Source organism: Hippichthys cyanospilos, chromosome 5 (genome assembly GCF_059441005.1).
Source record: "Hippichthys cyanospilos isolate Australia breed blue-spotted pipefish chromosome 5, RoL_Hcya_1.0, whole genome shotgun sequence".
Lineage (NCBI taxonomy): Eukaryota > Metazoa > Chordata > Actinopteri > Syngnathiformes > Syngnathidae > Hippichthys > Hippichthys cyanospilos.
Genome location: NC_142373.1, coordinates 16,382,278 through 16,404,703, shown reverse-complemented (window position 1 = coordinate 16,404,703; position 22,426 = coordinate 16,382,278). Strand labels below are relative to the sequence as shown.

Here is a 22,426-nt window from a genome sequence, read left to right as displayed (position 1 = left end):
ATTAACCCAGTGCTTCTTAGTTATAGAAAGGAGAAAGCCGTTTGCAGCTACTATAAATACGATTGTAGAAAAATTGTGAAAGTATACCTAAAACTGTATCATTTTCAACACAAACACAAGAAAAAAGCAACATAATCAACTTTCAGCAACTGTTAACTTCATCCTTTACAGCTGTTATACAGGTTACAGGTTAGTCTAAAACTGAAAAATATCCAAATGAGTAAAAGTGCCTGAAATGAAAAATAATTTAGGCCAATCTTCATTTTATTGCAATTACGGTATTTTCTGCACTATAAGGCACACCTAAAAGCCTATTTTCTTTTTTAAAAAAGCTGAGGGTACGCCTTATAATCAGGTGCGCCTTATATATGGATCAATATTGAGATTGGGAGATAAAGTTTTGGAACTGATAAAGTAAGCTTTACCTGTTTCTTTTGTGTGTTTACAGTTGAACAAGGTTGGTCACATTGACATTGAATTATTATGCTATTGAGAGTTTAGAGTTATTATTTGAGTTAATTTTGTTATTACTTTGAGTATTACTATATTGTGATTGAAAAAGTTTTAAAATATGTCATTCATTGAGGGTGCGCCTTATAATCCAGTGCGTCTTATATATGGAACCACTTTTAAAATATGTCATTAATTCAGGGTACGCCTTATAATCCGGTGCGCCTTATAGTGCAGAAAATACGGTACACTTTGCAATATCTGAGCACTGCAATAACCTGATAACGACTTAAAGAAGTCACGCTAAAAACAAATCAAATATCGAGACTAGAAATAACTGTAGGATTTAAATGTAGAATTTAAAGGATTGAATATAATTTTGTTCTACACATTTAAGGTAAATTAAGTCGGCTTCTGAAGTCGTGCTCTGTGTGATATCGCTGATCCGTTTCCCTTCAGCTTGTTTGCATTCCGCTAGCACAAAATTCTTCTTATTAACTGTTAGCAGACAGACTAAGCCTCAGTGCGAGAAGCATACACATTTTCATGTAGCATAGAAGTTGGCTGGATTTGGAATCAAGCCTGTTGGTACCCATCCAGCTCCAGCACATTCCCGCATAAAGAGCATGTTGTAGCTGCTTGCTTTTGACAAGGAAACTGTTGTCTTTGTGTCACCGCGCGGCGGCCATGACAGAATCAATGTGCCGCTTCAGCCGCAGACGCAAACATTTCTCATTTCTCTTCAAAATCAGCGCACAAATCCAAAAAAGAAGAGATACCCCCTCCTGGACCGACCTTGGCCAAGGCAAAGCGACCTTCTGGCCCGCTGGAAGTGGGCACGCCCTTCTACCAAGATGGCCAGCTGCAAGTTCGCGTCTACTGGAAGAACCGCGGAGGTATGAAGAAAATCTGTATTGATTTATATCTTTAATAAAATCACATTAGCACCCCGTTAAGGCCACGAATGACGAATGCTGCAATAATGTGTTATGCTTGGCTCTCTTCAGCCAAACAATGGAAGGATCTCTTCATAGTTCTGTTACCTGATTGTGTAAATGATCTAAATGAATCAATGTGTCTTTGTGTGAGGCCTGGAGTGGGGGGCGGGGGGGGGGGGGGGTGTATACCCTGCACACAGGCTGGCAGAGCGGAGCCACTGTTTAGTAAAGAACAATAAACACTCGGAGCAGGAGCTGCACGATGGGATTTATTGACAGCTGCCTTTAATAGATCCTCGCTTCGGCGGCGAAGCTGTCCGTTTTGTTTTGCGAGAGCCGACGTCACGCGGCGCGGTAAGAGTCGCGTGTTTGTCCCAGCGGTTCCCGAGACTTCGGTTAATACCGTGGAACAGTGGAAACATGGAAGCCTTGAAAGCAACGCTCTCAGGGTAACCTGTCAAATCCCATTGGCTGCTCTATGTTCTGTTACTAATCTATGTCATGGGCCAAGCCAAACTCTACATCCCAGAGTCAAGAATGCAAAGCCTGGCTTGAAGGGAAAGGCCTGGTGAGACACCAACTGCTGAATCAGAAGAGAGAAGCGAGGGCTTGGCGTGGGCTCAAAACTGTTCGCGAAGGTTGGCTTGGAGCTTCGCTAACTGCGATCAATCACGGCCGGGGAATCGCCGTGTTCGAGAACATTGTAAATCCTCCTCCCGGCTCCTCGTTTCTCTCCGTCTGCAGTGTTACAGTAGGTGCCGCTGCCATTCATTAGACTTGAGGGATGACCCCGGTCTTTGGCTCCTGCGAGCCGGTTCTACTACTGTAAACACAAAGATGGCCCGCCGAGTCGCAATCTGGTTTGCGTGACGGACAAAATGAAGGGACAGGTTAACTGGACCGTGATTAAACGCTCTTTCATTGTGATCCAAAGGAGCTCGGGCCTCTGGGCCGCCTCCGGAACGCCAAAGCACGGTGCGCCGTGTACTCGATCAGATAATATATCGCCGTCTCACTCAGACAAAAGGCCGTAGGGCGGCAGTCTGGTAGCCAATGTTCCGTCCGTCTATTCTATACTCCTTATCCCGCTCTGGGTTAGGAGTGAGCCGGAGTCTCATCCGGCTGACCTCAAGCAAAAGGCGGAATACACCTTCGACCGGTCTCCAGTCAATCGCGGAGACAGACGACTATTCGCACTGTCGCCGACTCACTGTATCCATGGCTGGGTCTCTGATTCGTCTGTAGAACAGCAAAGCAAAGAGCATTGTGTTCTTGATCAGATAATATATCGCTGTCTGCCCAACATCCAGACAAAAGGCTGCGGGACGGGCGGCAGTCTGGTAACAACCATTCTTACTGATTCCGACCGTTCATTTATTTCATTTTTAAAGCCCCCTGCCTCAGGCCGCAATCCATCTATAGCTACTTCATTGGTATCGCTGGTTTTGGGCCACGTTTTGGTGACGATGGGAAATTTGCTGCGGACCGCAAAAATGTGGATGGTGGGCCGCAAATGGCCCCCGGGCCGTTGTTTGGACGCCACTGCACTCCAGATGTATCAAGTGCTGCTTCTGTTCTCTACCTGTTTTTCATGTCTCCTTCCACGCACGTCACCTCCTCTTAGTGCCAGACACCAGCCAAGTATATCTTCTTTATTTTTTCCCCTTCCCGCTACTTCCTGGTACCCTGTAATTCCTCTCTTCTGCTTCCAAAGAGCTCAGGGGCTCCGGGTGCCAACGCTGCATCTAAGCCTTCAAAGGGCCCCTTTTATCTCGCCGCCGCAACCCCGGCCCCCGCTGCAAGGCGAACGTAGCGTCGCTCAATTATTAATCAGACACTTTTTTTGCACACGTTCGAGCGACACAGTTGAATGAATAATGAATTTGGTAACATAAGAGGAGGGCCACGCCGATGATGAGCTCACGAGAGCGCTTTTACCAAGGCTAATGTGTCCAATTAAGGCTATTTTGGTTCCACCGACGCCGATTACTAGCTTATTTTTCAGTCGCTTGGGGTCCAAATGGACATTTTTGCCGACTTGATAGCAAACAGCTGCAACGCCGACGTCCGTGCGGCCTGTACATCTGTCCACTATTTACACGCCGTTAGCTCTACTTTAAGTCTTTACCAAGTCCCGGAGGAAGTATCTGGAAAGATTTTCAGATGTTAAACGCTTTGCTCTGCTTACTAGCTAGCTGCTAACTGTGCATTTGCTGCCAAATGGATAGTGTAAAGTGGCCTTTTAGAGACTCTTCTCAAAACGCAGCTACAGAAAAAAAAGACTACATTTGCTAGTGGTTCATCAATGGAAATCGAAAAGTAATCAGTGGCAACTTTTTAAGAGGAAAGGTTTTAACGACTTTGAAAAAATAGGAAGCAAGCGATGTTATCTTGACTGATATCATTTAATCCTCAGCCTGTCCAATGAAAGATGTAGAAAGCAAATACTAGAAATGGGATGGAGGGATGGAGGAACTTTGGACTCACTGTCAGTGCTTCGCAATTCATTTTTTTTGCGAAGCCTCCCCCTAGGAAAGAGAAAACCTTTCGCACATCCCTACCAGGGCTGCACAATTAATCAAGTTTTGGTCACAATCACAATATTGGCTGTCACGATTAATTAAGCTGATCATCAGCGATATTAACATTTAAAAAGCCTGCTACGTACAAGTCAAATCAAGCACTTTGTCATTCCAACACCAGGGGGCAATGTTTCCCACATGTTTGCATGACAAAACTTTTCTCACGCTAATATATTATTTACCAGTGTGAAATGGCATTTAGTTTTTCACCTGATTCCTATAAATACAGAACTGGGTGTCAATTTAGACCCATTTTGAAAAAAAAAATGGAATACATTTGGTTTGAAATAACTGAAAATGACATTTTGACTGCTAATTGATTAACATTTGCTCAAAGGTAAATCATGTCCTTGGTTCTAAGTAGGCTTATTTTTTTCATTGGTTAGCTGAGTTGCCCCCTGTGTTTTGAATTATTATTTACTTTTTTTTTTTTTTTAGTTATATTATAAGTATCTAGCCGTGAAGCCTTGTTTATGAACTGCTTGTTTAAAAAAAATTATTAGATATGTTTTACATGTATTAAAACATGTTAAATAGACATGTTTGGCCAAACATGATGAAGAATCATGATTAATAATCGAGATTATTATTTTGGACATAATCGTGAAGCCCTACTCTCCACTCATACAATCATAAACATGATTATTATCTATAAAAATTGTTTAGGTATACCTAAACCTGTATCCTTTACCATTAACGAAAGAAAATAGGTATATATACAGGTTACAGGTTAGTCTAAAACCGAAGAAAAAAAAAAGTGAATCAAAGTGCCTGGAAAAAAAAGCTGTTCTTTAGTTCATTGCAATTTCACTTCACATGGCAAAAACAAAGCCTTTTCCCTGGGGTCAACCGCACCCCCCAGGGGGGCCCGCCCCATTATTTGAGAGGGAATGCACTACGTGCACACACATATGTATTACATTCAAATGATGCTGTAAGAGTTTTGCTCAAAGTTGGCTACTTCACTTTGAAGGGCAATAGAAAAGTTATTGTTATTGACTAATCTCTTAAGCATTTACTCTATTAAAAGTAAAGATGGTGAAAACAACGCTTTCCCACAGACAAATTGCTTGTTTTTTTTCCAGCGCACCGCACTAAACCGGCAATGTTTTCTCGCTACAAAGAAGTAGTAAAAATGCTTGCTGGCTTTGATCGCCAGTTCTACAACGCTGCAAAACACAACGAGCAACACTATTATAGGATTTCAATAGTCTTATTGCGTTTATTTTTAAACATTTTCCCTTGTTTTTGTTTAATGTTCCAGAGCCTGGAATGAACCGTTACCATGTCCAGTGGATGCCGGAATACTGCCATCACAATGAGACGCGAGAGGCAGAAAAAGCCTCCACGCAGGTTTGTTTCCAACAGCCGTTTGCCACCGTTTGAAAGTAAATTGACTTTGGAAAAAGGCCCAATTCCCATTTTTGACTGACGTGTATTTTCAAGTGACGGTGTACTCAACCCATGAAACATCCCACAAGCACTCAAAATGCACATGAAAAAAATCCACAAGTGTCAACATCATTCAGTGAACACATAGAAGTGAATATTAGTTACTCCACTACACTCCTGGTAGTGTGATAACTAAGTGGTCGTGCATGCTATGTTGAAATTTGACGGGCTGGGTGAAATTTCATCTCCCTAGTGTCTTCTTTCAATGCTTTTCCCTTTTGATGTGAAATGCCTTTGATGTAAAGATCAGCGAATTGGAATTGTGCATTTTTTTACACTAACAGGTTTCAGCTCCCTTGTGCTTTCTTTCAATGCTTTCACTTTGGTGTGAAATGCCTTTCACGTAAAGATCAATGAATCGGACCGATTTTGACCATTTTGGGTCATTTTCTTATCATTCTCGCAGTGTTTTAACCAAGTGACCTTCCTGGTAGTGCGATAATTAAGTGGTCGCGCCATGTTGAAATTTTACATGTTGGGTCAAATTTCAGCTCCCTAGTGCCTTCTTTCCATGCTTTTCCTTTGGTGTGAATTACCTTTGATGTAAAGATCAGTGAATTGAACAGATTCTGACCATTTTTGTGTCATTCTCACAATATTTTATCCAAGGGCCACTCCTGGTAGCGTGATAATTAAGTGGTCGTGCCATGTTGAAATTTTACATCTTGGGTGAAATTTCAGCTCCCTAGTATCTTCTTTCACTGCTTTCCCTTTGGTGTATAGATCAATGAACACATTTTGACCATTTTGGGGTAATTTTCCACATCATTTGGGCAGTATTTTAGCCAAGCTATTGCACACTCCCGGTTTGTGCAATTTTTACATGGACATGTTTTCACCATCTGGGTGAAATGTCAGCTCCCTAGTGCCTTCTTTCAATGTTTTCCCTTTGATGTGAAATGCCTTTGATCAAAAGATTTGACAAAATACCGCATAAGGGTTAAAAGCAGGCAATGTTACTCAATGGTTTTCCTTATTTAACGGTCCATGGACTTCTAATGTACCACATTTAGACCTAATTTAATGGTCTATGCTTTCATTCGAGTTACGCTGCCATGACGCTTATCCAAATTGTGCCACTTGGGAGCCAAAAATTGCTGTTGTATCAGTCCAGCCTAAGTCGGGGATTCCCAAAAATTTGCTTTGTGATCCAAAACGGGTTGTGGGTCAGTTTTTGGGCAGCTTTTAAGTAGACATGCAGTTTCTTGCCAAAGAGCTTTTTAAATTCATGTTTGGGTCTTAGAAAGGAACCAAAATTCTAATTTTGGCCCTGTGCTGAAACATTTTGGCTAACCTTGCTGAGGCAGAGAAAAAAAAAAGCCCGATCAGCAGCTTTGTGCTATGCAAAGCAGATGCCCCCTCTTTTTGTTGCATGCTTTAGCCCGGACAAATACTCCACTCTGTGAACCCGAAGCCCAATGGCACTCAGAAAAATCAATGGTGTTGTTGTCAATGCTGTGATTCAGTTTTGTGAAAGTCATTTAACCCATTCAGTCCCCCAATGCATGTTTTTACTCCCCCCCCCATGTTCAATTGTTTCGCAAAAAGAAGTCTCTAAAATCAGCTGATGAATGAAAAAAAACTGAGTACTTGATGAATTAAGTACTAAAGTAGTTGATTACTATGAGTACTTACTCATGCATATGACTAATATAGATACGGAAAGTACTAGGGTAATTGATTACTTATTTTAGGTTCTAAAAGAACTAATGTAATTACTTACTGTAGGGACTAAAAGTTCTAAAATAATTGATTATATAGCAGAGTACTCGTAATCAATTATTTTAGGACTTCAAATGCTATAGTAATTGGGTAAATTAGTCCCTTTAAATAAAAGTAATCAATTGCTTTAATGTATAAAGTGATTGATTACTTTAATACTAAATAACCTAAAGTAACTGATTATTTTACATACTAAAATTACAGAAGTAATTGACTACTGTAAGTGCGGAAAGTATTAAAGTAATTCATTACTTTAGTTTCGAGTACTAAATTTAAAGTACTAAATTAATGACTTATTTTAGGTTCTAAAAGTACTAATGTAATTAATTACTTTAGGTACCAAAAATTAATTCAATCAATTAATTAATTAAAATCAATTAAAGTAATTGATTGCTACATAAAAACACTAAATTAATTGAATACTTTTGGTACCAGAATACTAGTAATCAAATATTTTACGTATTCATATACTCAAGTAGTCAGTTCAATTAGTTACTTAAATACCTAAAATAATTAATCACTTTATTCATTAAAGTTGTTGAATATCTAAAATAATTGATGAGTAGAACTAAGACGATCAATCACTCTAGTACTTTTAGTCCCTAAATTAACCATTTAATTAATAATGTAATACTTCATAATCAAAAGTAATCGATTACCGTATTTTCCACACTATAAGGCGCACCGAAATATAAGGCGCACCCTCAATTAATGACACATTTTAAAAACTTTTCCACATATAAGGCGCACCACATTATAAGGCGCAACAGTAGAAGCAGTCAAACTTTATTAGTAGATTACAAACCAGCTTTCTGACGGCTCCATTCACTCCCAAAATGAATAAACAACTGTCTTATGTTTTATTTTATTAGTATTTCTGTGTCTATTTATCTTTTAACAGCAAGGTATAACATGTAGTGCAACATTTATATCAGGGAACGTTTCAATCACAATATAGCAATACTCAAAGTAATATCAATAATAACTCAAATAATAACTCTAAACTCTCAATAGCATAATAACTCAATGTCAATATGAGCAACCTCGTTAGACTGTAAACACACAAAAGAAACAGGTAAGACTTACTTTATCACTTCACTCCCCATCTACCAATCCCAATCTCAATATTGATCCATATATAAGGTGCACCTGATGATAAGTTGCACCATCAGCTTTTTAAAAAAATTAAGACCTGTAGGTGCGCCTTATTGTGCGGAAAAAACAGTACTTTAGTAGCAGTCATTTTTAGACCCTCCCTGAGCCAGACTCTAGGAAAAGTGTTAACAGCTCTAGCGTTACAGTACCTGGGATTGAACGTGCGGACCCCTGAAAGACGTGAAAATGCGACTTTGGAATGGCAAACGTTCCCGGAACGGAGACGAGCCATGAGCGCGCCTCGTTTTCCGAGAGTCAAGGGAGGTGCCGGGGGCTGTTTGGGCTCAGCCTGATACAGGATGGCAGAGACCCGGCCAATCAACACATTCTTTGGGGAGCCCGGCTGCGGTTGCTAGGAAATATACATCCTGCTTGTATAGATGGCCGGGAAGGATTCCAGCCTTGTGCTTTCATGTGAGAGCGGCGCCTCATTCACTTTTAATCAAAGCTGTTTGCTATCAGAGAGAACGTACATGGCGGCTCTCCGGGGAGCGCCCTGTTAGTGAAAAAAGTACAACTTCTACACCAAGTCCTCGAAATTCTCACGTCAGCGATATTTCCTTTAAAAGGAGATGCGAAGCATTTTTTTGTTTGGTGCTGCAGCCAATGAATGGTGAAAGTTTGACGATGTGTTCAAATAATTTCGTTTGATCCACTCTCTCGGGTTTTCGGACCAAAACTTGTCCTGGTAGAACATTGTAAACTTGTTGGACAGCATTTCTAGTACATATGTCAAAAACTAATCTGACTACAACATACTTATAACAGATTGATATATTGAGGTGTACCGGTGTGTTGGACGATATCGTGTCCTAATCAATGAACCCCATTTTAAAACGTTTTAATTTCTATGCATTCGAAAACAGGACATAACTTCTGGGAAACGCGAAACATTTGTTTTAGATTCCGACTTGGTCTACAAAGTCAAAAAAAAGACAAAAAGGAAATAATTTTTAAAAATTTTCTCAGTATAATAATTCTGCGTATGTGGAGGACATCGCAAACAAGCTATGTACTGTTGAGAGGTTGAAATTTTTACTGTAAATCTCGAACTGTAAACTGCATTTTTCCTCACGCTGTCAACCCTGCGGTTTATAACTTCAGTGCGGTTTAGCTGCAGTTTTTTTTATTTTTTTAACTAGCCACCAGGGGGCAATCTCCACAGAAGTGCAGAGCGAAGCCATATCAGCTGTAATTTTGGAGGGCACAACAAAATATTTACAGCCACATCAGCGTGAATCCTGATTGGATTTGGTGCAGAATTTGAAAAGGAAGATGATGGCATCCATTGGTAGGCTTTAAATTAGGCGTGTTACTGTTGTGTTGGTGTGGCGTCCTAACAATCTGAGTATGTCAGTTTTAATTTGACGTACGTCACGATTAATTCAACCAATCAGCACTCGACTGTGAACATAACTACACAATACGTTTGCTGTGTTCACTTCCCAGCCGAACTGACCAGAGTCAAACGGGCCAAGACCGACCAGTTCAAGCGGTCTCAGTCTGTTCGTTTTGGTCGCGCTCCAAGTTTCGGACGATAACATCCACACCTCATCAAACGAACCACTAGCATTCACACCCTGAAATGAGTTCAAAGCGAATGTTATTTGGTGCGGTGCGTGAACACGTTTGGCCACTGAATTATCACAGCGAAGAAAATGAAAGCGAGGTTCTGTAATGCGGGCCGTGTTCACTGAACCCGAGCGGGAATGTGATCCGCCTTGGCGCCGCGTTTTTAATTATGTCGGAGGCTCAGCGGGACGTGACCCCCGGTGTCACGTCAAAGTCGTCGACGGGACTCAATGGTGTGTTTCTTGGCTCAGGAGAACTACATCAACCTCCCGGGCCTGTTGTTCGCCTGCAAGTACAAGGTCACGGTTCACATGCTCAAGTCCAAGAGACGCTCCAAGGAGGAGAGCATCACCTTCCTCACGCCGTCCTGCGCTACCATCCGAAGCAAGACTCACAAGCACATCCCCTGCCCGGGGGAGGGAGGCAAGTACCATCATTTTCGGAATATAAGCCGCTACTTTTTTCTCGTCTTTTGAACCCTGCGGCTTATAGTCCGGTGCTGCGTATCTACAGCCACCACAGAGCAATCCTTGGGTAAACAAAGAGAGCGAGAAGAAGACGTTATCGAAGTATTCTTGGAACCGCTTATACTGCGGTACGGGTCTTATCCCAAAAAATACGCTACTTTGACATTTGACAAAGCCGTCTGATTACTGTTGATGTAGCAATTAAACACCGCAAGTGTATTTAATCAAGGTAATGAGAGAAAAAAAAATCCGTAAACTATCCAAACAATATGTCAACATTTTGGGATTCTTGCCACCGAAGGAAAAAATAAATCCTTCTGATTGGGCCAAGAAATAGTCTGGCATGTAACACCCCGCACAAGCAATACGTGTCGGTTTATACAGATCTCTGCGGAGCGCAAGGCCAGTGTGCAAAAACATGGATTCCAGACGTGATTGATGGAGGTTTTGCAAAATGTCGTCACAGATACGGATGAAAAAATAACGTCCTTGGTGGTGGTATTATGGTTTGAAGTGTAATTTAGTGATTCCCTTTAGCTTTATAGATAGCATACCGATCTAAAATGGTATCAATCTTCTACTGAATACTTGGCAAGAAACTGAAGCCTTTTTTTTTTCTCTCTGCAAACAGCTGCAGCACTTCCTAAAGTTTTGGCCAAGCCCGAAAACCTGACAGCAACGTTTTCCATCAGCGGAGGAAATATCACCGGCAGCTTCCTTTGGCGCGTGTCTCGGGTGGCGGCCCACCAACGCATTACGGGTTTTCAAGTCACCTGGGCTGAAATCACCACAGAGAGTCGACAGAATAGCCTGCCCAACAGCATCATTTCCCAGTCCCAAATCCTGCCTCCGGTAAGAAATATGTGTCGTATTGCACCGCAGCTCTTGTTACCAAGGTAACACTCTCTTTCCATCAAGTTATAGTTCTTTTCTCTCTTTTTGTTGGAGCCCTAAATACAGTAATATCTCGTTTATAGTGGAAAATGTGGCCCTGGATATGTGAATTCTTCAAAGAGACATTTACTCCCTTAAGGACAATATAGGTGTAAATACATTTTATGAAACGTGTTTAATATTGATGGGAAAATGACACCTTTGGATATTTGTTTTGCTCATATAGATGCCCCACTGTTGGTTTAAAAATGCAGTGGAAATTGAATAAATTTCCATTGTACTATTCATCTTCAACCCTTGTCCTGTATTTTGATCAATTTCGGGTCGTTTTCTTCCAGATCACTCTTGCAGTATTTTAGCCAAGGGATGCACACTCCTGGTAGTGGTATAGCCATGTTGAACTTTGACATGGTGCCACCATCTGGGTGAAATTTCAGCTCCATAGTGTCTTCTTTGAATGTTTTCCCTTTGATGTAAATATCAAAGGATTTGCTCAAAGGTTAAGAGTTCATTCCTGGTACAGATTTATATTTCTTTCATTTTATTTTAAGTGCTTGGCTAGAGTAGGGTCTACCAATTGTTGCTACTAAATGAATTAAGTACAAAAGAAATCAAATGTTTTGATAATAAAGTACCCAAGTATTTAGTTACTTTAGGTAATTACCAAAGGAAGTGATTATTTTAGGTAATTAAGTCCTAAAAAAAACGAGTATTTAATTACTAAGTATTTTACTTATCTTAATAATGAATGAATTTGGTAGCTTGTTACATTAGTATTTAAAGTACTCAACGACTCAATTGATTACTTTAGTACTCAGTTGCCTTAAAGTACTCGAGTACTTTAGTCTGTCTATTATCTATAGCCACTTATCCTCACTAGGATCGTTGGCTTCTCGGTGCCTATCCCAGCTGACTATGGGCAGGGGGAGAACATGCAAATAACACAGGAAGGCCGGAGAGGACTGGTATTAAACTCGGAACTCTCAACTGTGAGGCGGATGTGCTAACTACTCTTCTTAGTACTTTACTACTGTACTTCATTTATTTAGTACCAAGCACTTTTAGACCCTCAACAAGCCGAACACTTGAAAAACAATTAACCTGTCTTGACTCTTTATAAAAAACGTATAATTAACGTCTTTGGGATTGAATGAGTTTTAAAAAATGGACCTTGGGAAAGTTTGCATATGCCTATTCTGGACAAAACTCCGAGCACGCCTTCCTACAAAGGATAAAAGGGAGAAAACCCGTGGAGGAGTACTGTTAACGTTCTGCAAAATTATGATCTGCACCGGGACTACGGCTCACACGTATCCCTTTGCGGAAAACAATTTATCAAGTCATTTTCTATAAGGGTGTTTTAAGACTCCTATAAAAGGCATATGATGCGATAGAGGTCGCTTGTGTTTCCGCGAGCTAAAAAGCTTCATCTCCCGTGTTTTATTTCCCAGCGCCGAGGCTGGTTTTAGGTTCACACCCCGTGGCCCTCCTCGCATGAATCTTGCGTTCAGACAGACGCTCGGGAAAAAGCTCCAAGACGGCGTTGTTCTCACACCCTCGTATCGTTTCATCTGCCTTTGCGTCGTGGCGCTTTCATCCTTTGCGAGAATAAGAAAACGGCTTTTTGACATCATCCGCTCCGTCAACAAGACGGTGCGCCTATCTGCGCCTCCCAGTCTCTGGAGCTCGACTATAAATAACGCCACCCACCGCACACTTTATCGCGCCGGCTCGCGGAGACGAAATCGAGGCGGCCTTACGAAAGACGTGATTTGTTTTTGTCTGAGTCTTGAGCGAAGATAGTCCCCGCTGTTTGCCGACGTTGGTTTGGGGATTTCATCTGATTGCGTGTCTCTGCCATGGCTCGGCAGGATCACAATCTGCTGGTCGTGTCCAACCTGCGGCCGTCCACCTACTACAGATTGGAGGTGCAAGTAATAACGAGCGGAGGGGAAGGCCCCGCCACTGTCAAGACCTTCCAGACTCCTAACATATTACCGGTCAATCAACACCGTAAGTATGAGATCACGGCTGACTGTTCTCACCGGTTTAATCACGCAAGGCTCTTCTCAGCATTAACCTTTCAAGCTGTTGCAACATGGTCAGATCAATGACGCACTACAACATGATTAGCCCTTTAGGAAAACAGCCATTTATCCATTTTCTTTACCATTTGTCCTGTTGAGAACTGCAAGGTCGATGGAGCCAATCCCACAAAGACTACATGCTCGATTGGTTTCAAGTCTAGACACAGCAGGGGCACATCTATAGACATACGTACGCACTGTCAGTCGGTATGTTTCTACCACCTTCAGATTTGTGCAGAATTCAAGTTGCACAAAAGCAAACTGTTAATGCACTGTTAAAAAAAAATAACAGCAGCACCGTTGCCAGAAAATGACCGTTAAATTACGGAAACACATTGTCTACGTTTACAGTAAAAACTTGTATTGATACTGTTGATTTTACAATTACAAAATGTACTGCATAAAAGTACTGGTACTTTATGGTACCGTTGATTTTATACAATTTGGTTGCTAGCAAAGTATAGTTAAAATACAGTAACACATTTTCTAACATTTACTGTAAAAAATGGTTTTCATACTGTTGAAACTGTTAAAATCAACCGTTTCAATGCAATTATTCACCGTAAATGTAGAAAATGTGTACTGTAATTTAATGGTACTTTTTGGCAGCTAAGTTACTGGTATTTTACCATCAAAACAGCATTTTTTTTTTTTTTTTTTTACAGTGTGGAGACAGACATTCCGTAAAATCTCCCAAATATCACCAAAAGGTTTTTACACTCCCAGAGGTGGTTTTTAGATCGAAATAGAAATATTTAGCAAAAATTCTATTGTAGAGACAATTTTTGAGTTTGGACTAGTCATGTGACCCCCATCCAGTCACTTGGGAAATTATGTTTGAATTCAAAAGGAAAGCTTTTTTTCCCATACCCTTTTTTTCTGCTTGATCCTATTTTGTCTTGATTTTGTCTTTTATCTAGTGATTTCCAGCCAGTGTGCCACATATGTATCATGAGAGATTATTCACAGTACTGTGGAAAAGTGTTATTTAATAAAAGTAATGCATATAGATTCCAGTGACCCATGACATATAGGACAATTAAATTCCCTTTCAATAGATGGCAGAAAAAGCAATTAACTTTTCCATGCACCTGAGATGAGATATTTCTAATATCAGTATGTACACTTTCCCTGAAATTTTTCTTTTTTGTTGGTGTCTTGTGAGACTTTTCAAACGTTACATATGCGGGTTCGCTCAATAAATGTAGAGCGACACTTTACTACACAGCTGGACAACGCTAAAATGTGATAAAATGGAGTTTGTCATTGTGTGTGGGTGGAGCATGGCAGATAAAATTGAACGGTTCTATGAAACACCAATCTAATAACCCCTCAAGGTCAGAGTTTGCCCAACAGTCTTGCGTGCCATGAAAACGCTGCCTTGAAGAGATTCATTGCAGAAATCTCCAAATGCAATAACTGCTCGTGACCCTCCGACGTCCTTCAAACTCTCTATAAAAGCGTCATCTGTCTCGTGTACTTTTTAAATTCCGACATGGCTCACGGCTTTAATGTGTTTGTTGTTGTTTTTTTTTTTCCAGGGCCCAGACTCCGGCAGCATCATTCCCATCACCAGAAAGCATCGGTGGAGAGACACTGAGTCGCAAAGCGTGGCAAATCCAGTCGCTATTTCCCTCCCGTCCGTCAGAGACTATCCGGGAAGAAAAGTGCGGAATCGTGAACTGTCCCAAAAAGCAACGCCCCCGCCACCCTCACTTTCCATTTCTGACATAACAATCCCCTTCCTTCAAGAACATCTCTTCTGAACCCCTCTGACTCACGACGTCAGATCGGTGTGTACAGTTTTCCTTTGGCTATTTTACCACAAAGTCTACTGTTGTGCATTTGTTTGTATGCAGCTTATATGGAAGCCCAAAATTGATCATTAACAGCATAGTTTGTGATGCACGCAACACTGAAAAACAACATGTACTGTACCAGTCAAAAGTTTGGAAACACCTTTATACATTCCCAAGCATCATCCGCATAATAAATACTGTGGACCCCGCCATATGAAATTAATCCGTTCCATAGTAGGGAACGTAAGGTGAAATCGTCAAACGGCGGGCAATAGAAACCTATGCTATGCTAATTAGCTATTATATACAAAAATATATACAAAAAACTTAGTAGTCCACTTGGTAATGTGAAAAAAATGTAAGCCAGGGACATTGTAACCCGGGGGTCTGCTGTATTAAGATGGGGAAAGCTCTTACCTGGTCAAAACATACTAACTTTGAAGAATCTAAATGATAAAACACGTTCTATTTTGGGCCGACACTGTGGAAGAGTGGTTAGAACGGACGCCTCACAGTGCTGAGGACCCCCGGTTCGCTTCAGGCCCTGGCCTTCCCGTGTTGAGTTTGCATGTTCTCCCTGTGCCTGCATGGCTTTTCTTTGGGTACTCTGCTTTCCTCCCACAATCCCAAAAACATGCAAGGTAGTATATTGGACACTCCGAATTGCCCTTATTTGTTTTTGTGGGTATGATTGGTCATTCGTCTCTGTGTGCCCTGCGATTGGCTGACAACTAGCTCAGGGTGTACCCCGCCCGCTGTCCAAAGACAGATACGCACCAGAGAAGAAATAAAATGGATAGATATTCTTCTTTGATTATTATTTTTTGTTTCCTAAATAATTCCATCAAGAAGTCTTCATAATCTCGATTACTATTAATCTACCATTCAGGAAGATGCGGAAAAACAGTGTTTCCAAACTTTTGACTGCTGCCGTTTACCGCCGATTTGTGAAGAAAGGTACAGGATTTATTTATTTTGATCGATTGATGTCATGACTGTCAAACCCAGAACACGTCACGTAGTTCAGTTGCATGTAGCCCATTTGACTTTGAAAAAAACATGACGTGCTTCAATTGGAAGAGCTTTTGCATGACGACCGTTTGCATTCTGTTGGCATGAAAAAAAAAAAAGCTTAAATGGTCCTTTTTCGATATGTTAGCGATACTCCATTAACGGATTAACAAAGAACTATACTGGGAATACTATGTAATGTTTATTAATGAAATTATAACGTGTGGAAATGATGCATTGTACATCTTGGCTGTAGAAATGTTTGTCGTGGAACAGTCAGTGAATGTTTATATTTATTTATGTGTGTATTCCAGTTTGATTTGGATGTGTGTGGATGTGGATGTTCTGTGTGTTTTAGTATCATTTTTGTTTTGTGTTTTTTTTTTTTGGAAGCAACACAAACCTTGTAAAGACACTTTGTAAAAATGGAATTGTAAATACGGTCTTATGTTACATGTTATTTTTCCATGGTAGAAACTGTACAAACTGCAAAGTAATAAAATAATCCTTAACCAGATCCTCTGCGTTGTTTGTTCAGTCAGAGTGTGTGAGCGGTAAATAAACACACGCCTCCCCACTGCGCAGAACTTTTTGGCCGTTGCCGATGCTTATTTTGGCTCACAAAAACCCCACCACGACAGTTTATTCACCGATGGGTCCAGGAGCCGAGGACACGCGGCCTTGGAGTCCAAATAAACAGGCCAACCGGTCCGACAGAGGTCCGGCGGCCCTTCATCAAAATGCCCCCGCTTCTCGCAACACTCGCGTATTTGAGAAGTGCTAAATGCCTCCTACGCTCGGTAGCCTTTCGCTCTCATAAACCTGGAGAGTGGAAATGTTTACAAGTAAATAAAATTTGGAATTGAGTCTCAAGAGTGACGCCTGTGTGTGATTGTAGCACTAAAATTGCCGCTAGTAGATTCTTGTGTGGCTTATGATGGGCTCTGTCTGTATGGTACAGGAGTGAATGCAGAATGGTGCCTTTTATAATGTTTGTGTCATTTAATGTGACTAATTCTTCTGGAAAGTTTTGCTCAAGTAGCGTAGGAGGGTTTTTTATTCTCAGACAGACTCCCGAACGTGTTGGTATATCTTGGTGCATTTAATGTTTCATCTGGAGTATGTTTAGCTCAGCGTTATATAAGATGCATCCTAACAAAATCAGGCTTGTGTAAATGAAAATTGAGATATCATCAGGATTCCGCATGGGTGTGGAGGTTGTGGATCCAAGCGAAGGGAAGCATGGAGGCTGGTGTGCTCAAAATAATCATTTACGTTGCTGAAGACAGATAGCAAACAGGAAACAACGGTAAACTTGAGGAACACGGGAATGTAATTTATGTGGACGATGAGCGGTTGAAAATGGCAGGCCATGGAGACGGCGACAACAACAGTATATAAGATACAGTATATATACTGTGCATATACATGTATTAATATAGTTTATATATATATATATATATATATATATATATATATATATATATATATATATATATATATATATATATATATATATATACTGTATATATACAGTATATAGTATATATACACTGTATTTTCCGCAATATAAGGCGCACCCTAAATTAATGACATATTTTAAAACCTTTTCCATATATAAGGCGCACCAGATTATAAGGCGCACCATCAGCTTTTTAAAAAAATTAAAGCTTTTAGGTGCGCCTTATAGTGCGTAAAATACAGTATATATATATATATATATATATATATATATATATATATATATTTTATGCATAGTTACACATAATGACAGGAATTATAAAATTGAGCTTCACCTATTTCTGAGGTCTGATGGCCTCATCCCTACCTCACCACTTATAACAACAACACTCTTTGGTAGGTAGATTTTGAAAAAAAAAAAAAAAAAAGATGTGTGATATGTATAAGCAAGCAATACCCCTTTAGTCTTAATTTGAGAAATACGCTTACACACCAAACTCCAACGCGATAAAACCAGCAACGTTGTTTGGCGCAGCAAAAATATCTCTGAGATGTGCAAAAGAAATAGCTCATTCAAGGTGTTGGGCCTTATTGTAGGTGTTTGTTTTTGCCAATATGACAGCTAGGAGCATGACTTCACCTATGAGATACAAACAGCGAAGAGATGTTGCCTGGATAACCTGGATGCTCCTTTTCCCCGTTCGCCTGCAGCGCTTGACAACCCTGATTTAAGCGCTCACTAAAACGATTTGAAACGTGGGCTCTTCAGGCCAAGGCACACTTTTCCATTTTGTGTCAGAAGATCTCAGATGAGCTCAGGCTCAGAGAGACGTCGGCGGCGTTTGTGGATGCTGATGATTTATGGCCTTCGCCTTGGATGGCGGCGTCTTCGCTTACGTTTGTAGATGCGGCAGCAAACTATTTTTTACTGACATCATTTTTCCAACGTGCTCCTGAGCCTGAGCAGTAATACCCTGAATAAACTCATGACTAGTTTTAATATAGTGCTGCCTGATGGATAGCAGGAGATCTATTGTTGGTTTTCGGCGCTTACCTTTTGATGTAAAAAAAATATATATTAAAAGCATAAAAACCTAATAAACACATTGCTAAAAAGAGCATCATGTTCATGCCCAATTTTCTCTCTCACGTGTCAAAAATGTACCATTCCGTTATTTTTTGACCCTGTTGCTATGGTGTCCATTTTACAAACAGGCCTTCAACTGTAACCTGCCTTTTACTAACAGCATTGTAGTGGGAAGCAGGAAGGCAGTTAAATGGCACATTACCTCACAAACAGGCAATCAATCTAGCCAAAAACCTCACTGACAAAATACTCATGTTAGCAAGAACTATACGTGCTAAATGAAGCCATATTTTAGCACAACTCGACAAGTCTCCGATCGCACACGTCAACAGAAACGGGACAACCAAAGGTTGTTAAAGAAACTGAAATTTGTGACCATTGTAGAGATGGATTTGCTAGCTTTAAAAGCAAAATACCACAAATACGATACATACAAGGAAAAATATCTTGCCTTTTACAAGTTCCTTTCAAGTCTTTCAGTACCATGGATGAGAATTCTCATCTTTTAGAATCGTAATTACAATAATAAATAAAATTCTCGTCAAATGTGTGTTTTTATGTTTTTTTTTTTTTTTACGGAGGGTAGCTGACACCCTTGACTAATGCTTACTAATATAAGCCAATTGAGCACTGTAGTGATAACTGTGACCATTGGATGGCAGTACTTCCACACATACAACACAGATATTACCTACATGCAATTCTAGGTAAGGAATGAAAATCAGGACTTGCTCATGGAGGACTTGCTCATGGAGACAAATAACAAAATCTCGGTGGTACGTTTTTGTTTATTTTCATTCTCGGCACTCAAGAGAGCCTATTATTTGCACACAAACAACAAAAAGACCAAATAACCATTCATTTTCTTAACTGCTTGTCCTGACATGGGTCAGGGCCTTGCTGATACCAATCCTAGTTGTCTTTGGGTTCACGTAGTGATGAAGAACCATTCACCAGAGAAAACCCATAGGGGCATGGGGAGAAAATGCAAACTCCACATGGGAAGGCCGGAATTTACAATCTATCACAATGTCGGACGTGGTAACCAGTCTTCCACCGTGCCACCCAACAAAAAGTCAATTCCATCTCGTATCGCTTGAATCACCCCAGAAATTTCCGAAATCGGGGATAAACCATTCAACATTTCACGGTAAGATATTTTATGCTAACCGAGAGCGATGACCCACCATTGCACTGCTAAACACATCAACATTAAAAATGAAAACAGTTACAACAACAGTGGGGTGAAGCAACTTGTACGAGAAATCTATTTACACTCAATTGAAGATGTCGTGTCCCAACCTTTTGGTAATCAACGTGTTTATATGACATGAAACGTAATCTGCTTTCTTTACGCAACGCTCCTCAGCGAGTTTTGTATTCAACCTCCATGGAGACATCACTGTGCATTATGAACTAATAATTCAGGAATTGCCAATAAGGAGTTTTAATTGAGGTTGAATCCGCCGCACCTGAATTTGGGTCACCAGGAGGACACCTTGTTTTCCCTTGTTGTGCGCCCATCCCCCTCCTACGAATATTTCAACAAATACAGAGTTCATCGCCACAAGAAACACATCAGGAATCAATCCAAGTGACATCAATTAGACGCAGGTCCAAACATCACAACAGCGGCGCCAAACTGTGAACTTTTACCGGAGCCAAACGAAGCCTCAGAGAACTACGCAGCAGTACGATGACGTTAAGCAGAAACCTTTGCAATCACGTCGAATGTATTTTAACGCTACAGTTGGAATTTCTGCTGTTTGAGCTTTCAACTGGAATGTTCTTTAGATTTTCGAAACGGTGACTATTATTCCTCTGGCACAGGCTTCTATTCCCACAAAGGTCACGGGGCCTTACAGAGTTTTGCGCATGTATTACAAAGCCTGAGGTGTTTTTTTTTTTTTTTAATTCATGTGTGCGCAAGAGGCCACATGTTGATGTCTCCTTTCATTATCGATCTCCTTATTTTAGTGGAACTTGTTGGGAGTCGGATTATTCACGCAAGGAGCTTGTAGATGTGAATGTACTTCAGAACGGATTGGATCAGCGATGTGGCGCTGAACTATGAAAAACTTTCTGTTAACATTAATGTGATAAAAGTTGAGTTCAAGCTGATCAGTCGATGACATCGTTGATATTTTCAAATACAGTAAAGCAGTTCTCATTTAAACTAATCGTATTTTCAGACCATAAGGTAGTGCTGGACAATTGAAGCTTGTGAAACTCGTGGATTTGAATCCAGATTTCTCCTACACTTTTAGAGGGCGCTCCTGATTTCATTCAAGATATTTTTTCATCTATATTTTCTTTCAATATCCATAGGTGTCAAACTCCAGTCCTCGAGGGCCGGTATCCTGCATGTTTTTGAACTCTCTCTCTCAAACACACCTAATTCAAGTGATTGGGATCATTTTCAATGAACTAATCATTTAAATCAGGTGTGGTGGCGAGACAAAACTGGAAAACATGCAGGATACCGGCCCTCAATGACTGGAGTTTGACACCTATGCTTTAGACCAAGAACACCATCCAGAAGAATGCAAAAATAACACAAGCGCTCAATGAAGCTTAATCTTTCCCATGACTACTATAAAATGAACTAGAAATCCTTTAATTTCGCAAAAATCAACTGTACGACTTGGATTAATGAAGTTGAATGAAATTTGAATTATTCGCTGTACTCATTGGTTGGTAATGGTAATTCTGGTAATTCTGTGTTCCTTTTAGTCCAGAAAATTTGGACTAATGCTGGCTGAGCTGGGGTTTGACGTTTGAGGTATTCAATACTTGAAACTTTCAATGCAACAAGAGCAATCATTGTCTGACCTGATGTAATAATAGTGTACATTATATATATATATATATATATATATATATATATATATATATATATATATATATATATATGTATATATATATATATATATATATGTGTGTGTGTGTGTGTGTGTAGCCCAAGACTGTTTTGCAAAAGATTGTTTTGCCTTTTTTGATTTAAAAAAAAAAAAAAACGCTAACAAAAGAGCCGCTACCCTCACCAACCTTCGCCAACGTTCACCCCTCAGTGGGACAAGGGCTTTAATTTGAGCGATTACGGCCCTGGAACACATCGATCCTCTTTGCATTACTTCATAAAACGTTTGTAAATTCAAACAAGGGTCATCAGAGTTCAGATGGTTTTCCCATGAATGTTTTTGGGCGGTACCGCTCAGTCGTCTGAGATCTTGTTTATGTACACTTCTATTATGCCACAGAAGATTAGTTCCACTTAGTCGTCGTATCCTAATCCCACTCTCCCTTTTCTCGGTCCGACGCCAATATTTAGCTGAGGTTCCCCCAACTGTGTGGCCCAACTCTATCACTTTCTCTTCAGCGCTGTCACATAGTTCCCCTTCAGCACACAGCAAATAGCATGTGTGAAAAGCACAAAACAAAACGGGCCTCCAGCTTTTTTCGAGGGTTCTTGCAAGACTTCCAAGTCTCAGAAGTTGTAAAAGAAAGAAAAGTGCTTGTGGTGGAGGAGGGGAAAAATGCCACAACTCCATAATAGGTCAATGAATACATATGTTTTGTGTGTGATGTTACCAGGTCTTGCTCACTTTGCATGACATCGCATTCCGATTGCACAAGTCAGGCAGGGCATATGGCTTTCAAAATTAAACACATCATATTGCGGGATTATTTGTTTGGCCCGTCGCTGGCCACGCATTTCCATCCATCCATTCTGCTTGATTTATAAAGAG

The 22,426-nt window shown here is 40.5% G+C and overlaps 1 protein-coding gene and 1 long non-coding RNA gene across 3 annotated transcripts in view; one reads left to right on the top strand and one right to left on the bottom strand.

The window, feature by feature from the left end:
• The window catches only part of LOC148423779 (uncharacterized), a 68,025-nt gene extending 59,289 nt beyond the window's left edge, over positions 1-8,736 (bottom strand). Inside the window, exon 1 of the long non-coding RNA XR_015865729.1 lies at positions 8,449-8,736. This is a non-coding gene — a long non-coding RNA (uncharacterized LOC148423779). The remainder of the gene's footprint in view (positions 1-8,448) is intronic.
• The window catches only part of LOC148423778 (anosmin-1), an 83,284-nt gene extending 66,638 nt beyond the window's left edge, over positions 1-16,646 (top strand). For both annotated transcript variants that reach the window (XM_088415744.1, XM_088415745.1), the window contains 6 exons: positions 1,203-1,346; positions 5,235-5,323; positions 10,123-10,294; positions 10,970-11,190; positions 13,104-13,245; positions 14,861-16,646. In XM_088415744.1, the coding sequence (XP_088271870.1) occupies positions 1,203-1,346; positions 5,235-5,323; positions 10,123-10,294; positions 10,970-11,190; positions 13,104-13,245; positions 14,861-14,919 (827 nt within the window). In that variant the 3' untranslated portion in view covers positions 14,920-16,646. The remainder of the gene's footprint in view (positions 1-1,202; positions 1,347-5,234; positions 5,324-10,122; positions 10,295-10,969; positions 11,191-13,103; positions 13,246-14,860) is intronic.
• The last annotated feature ends 5,780 nt before the right edge of the window (positions 16,647-22,426 follow it).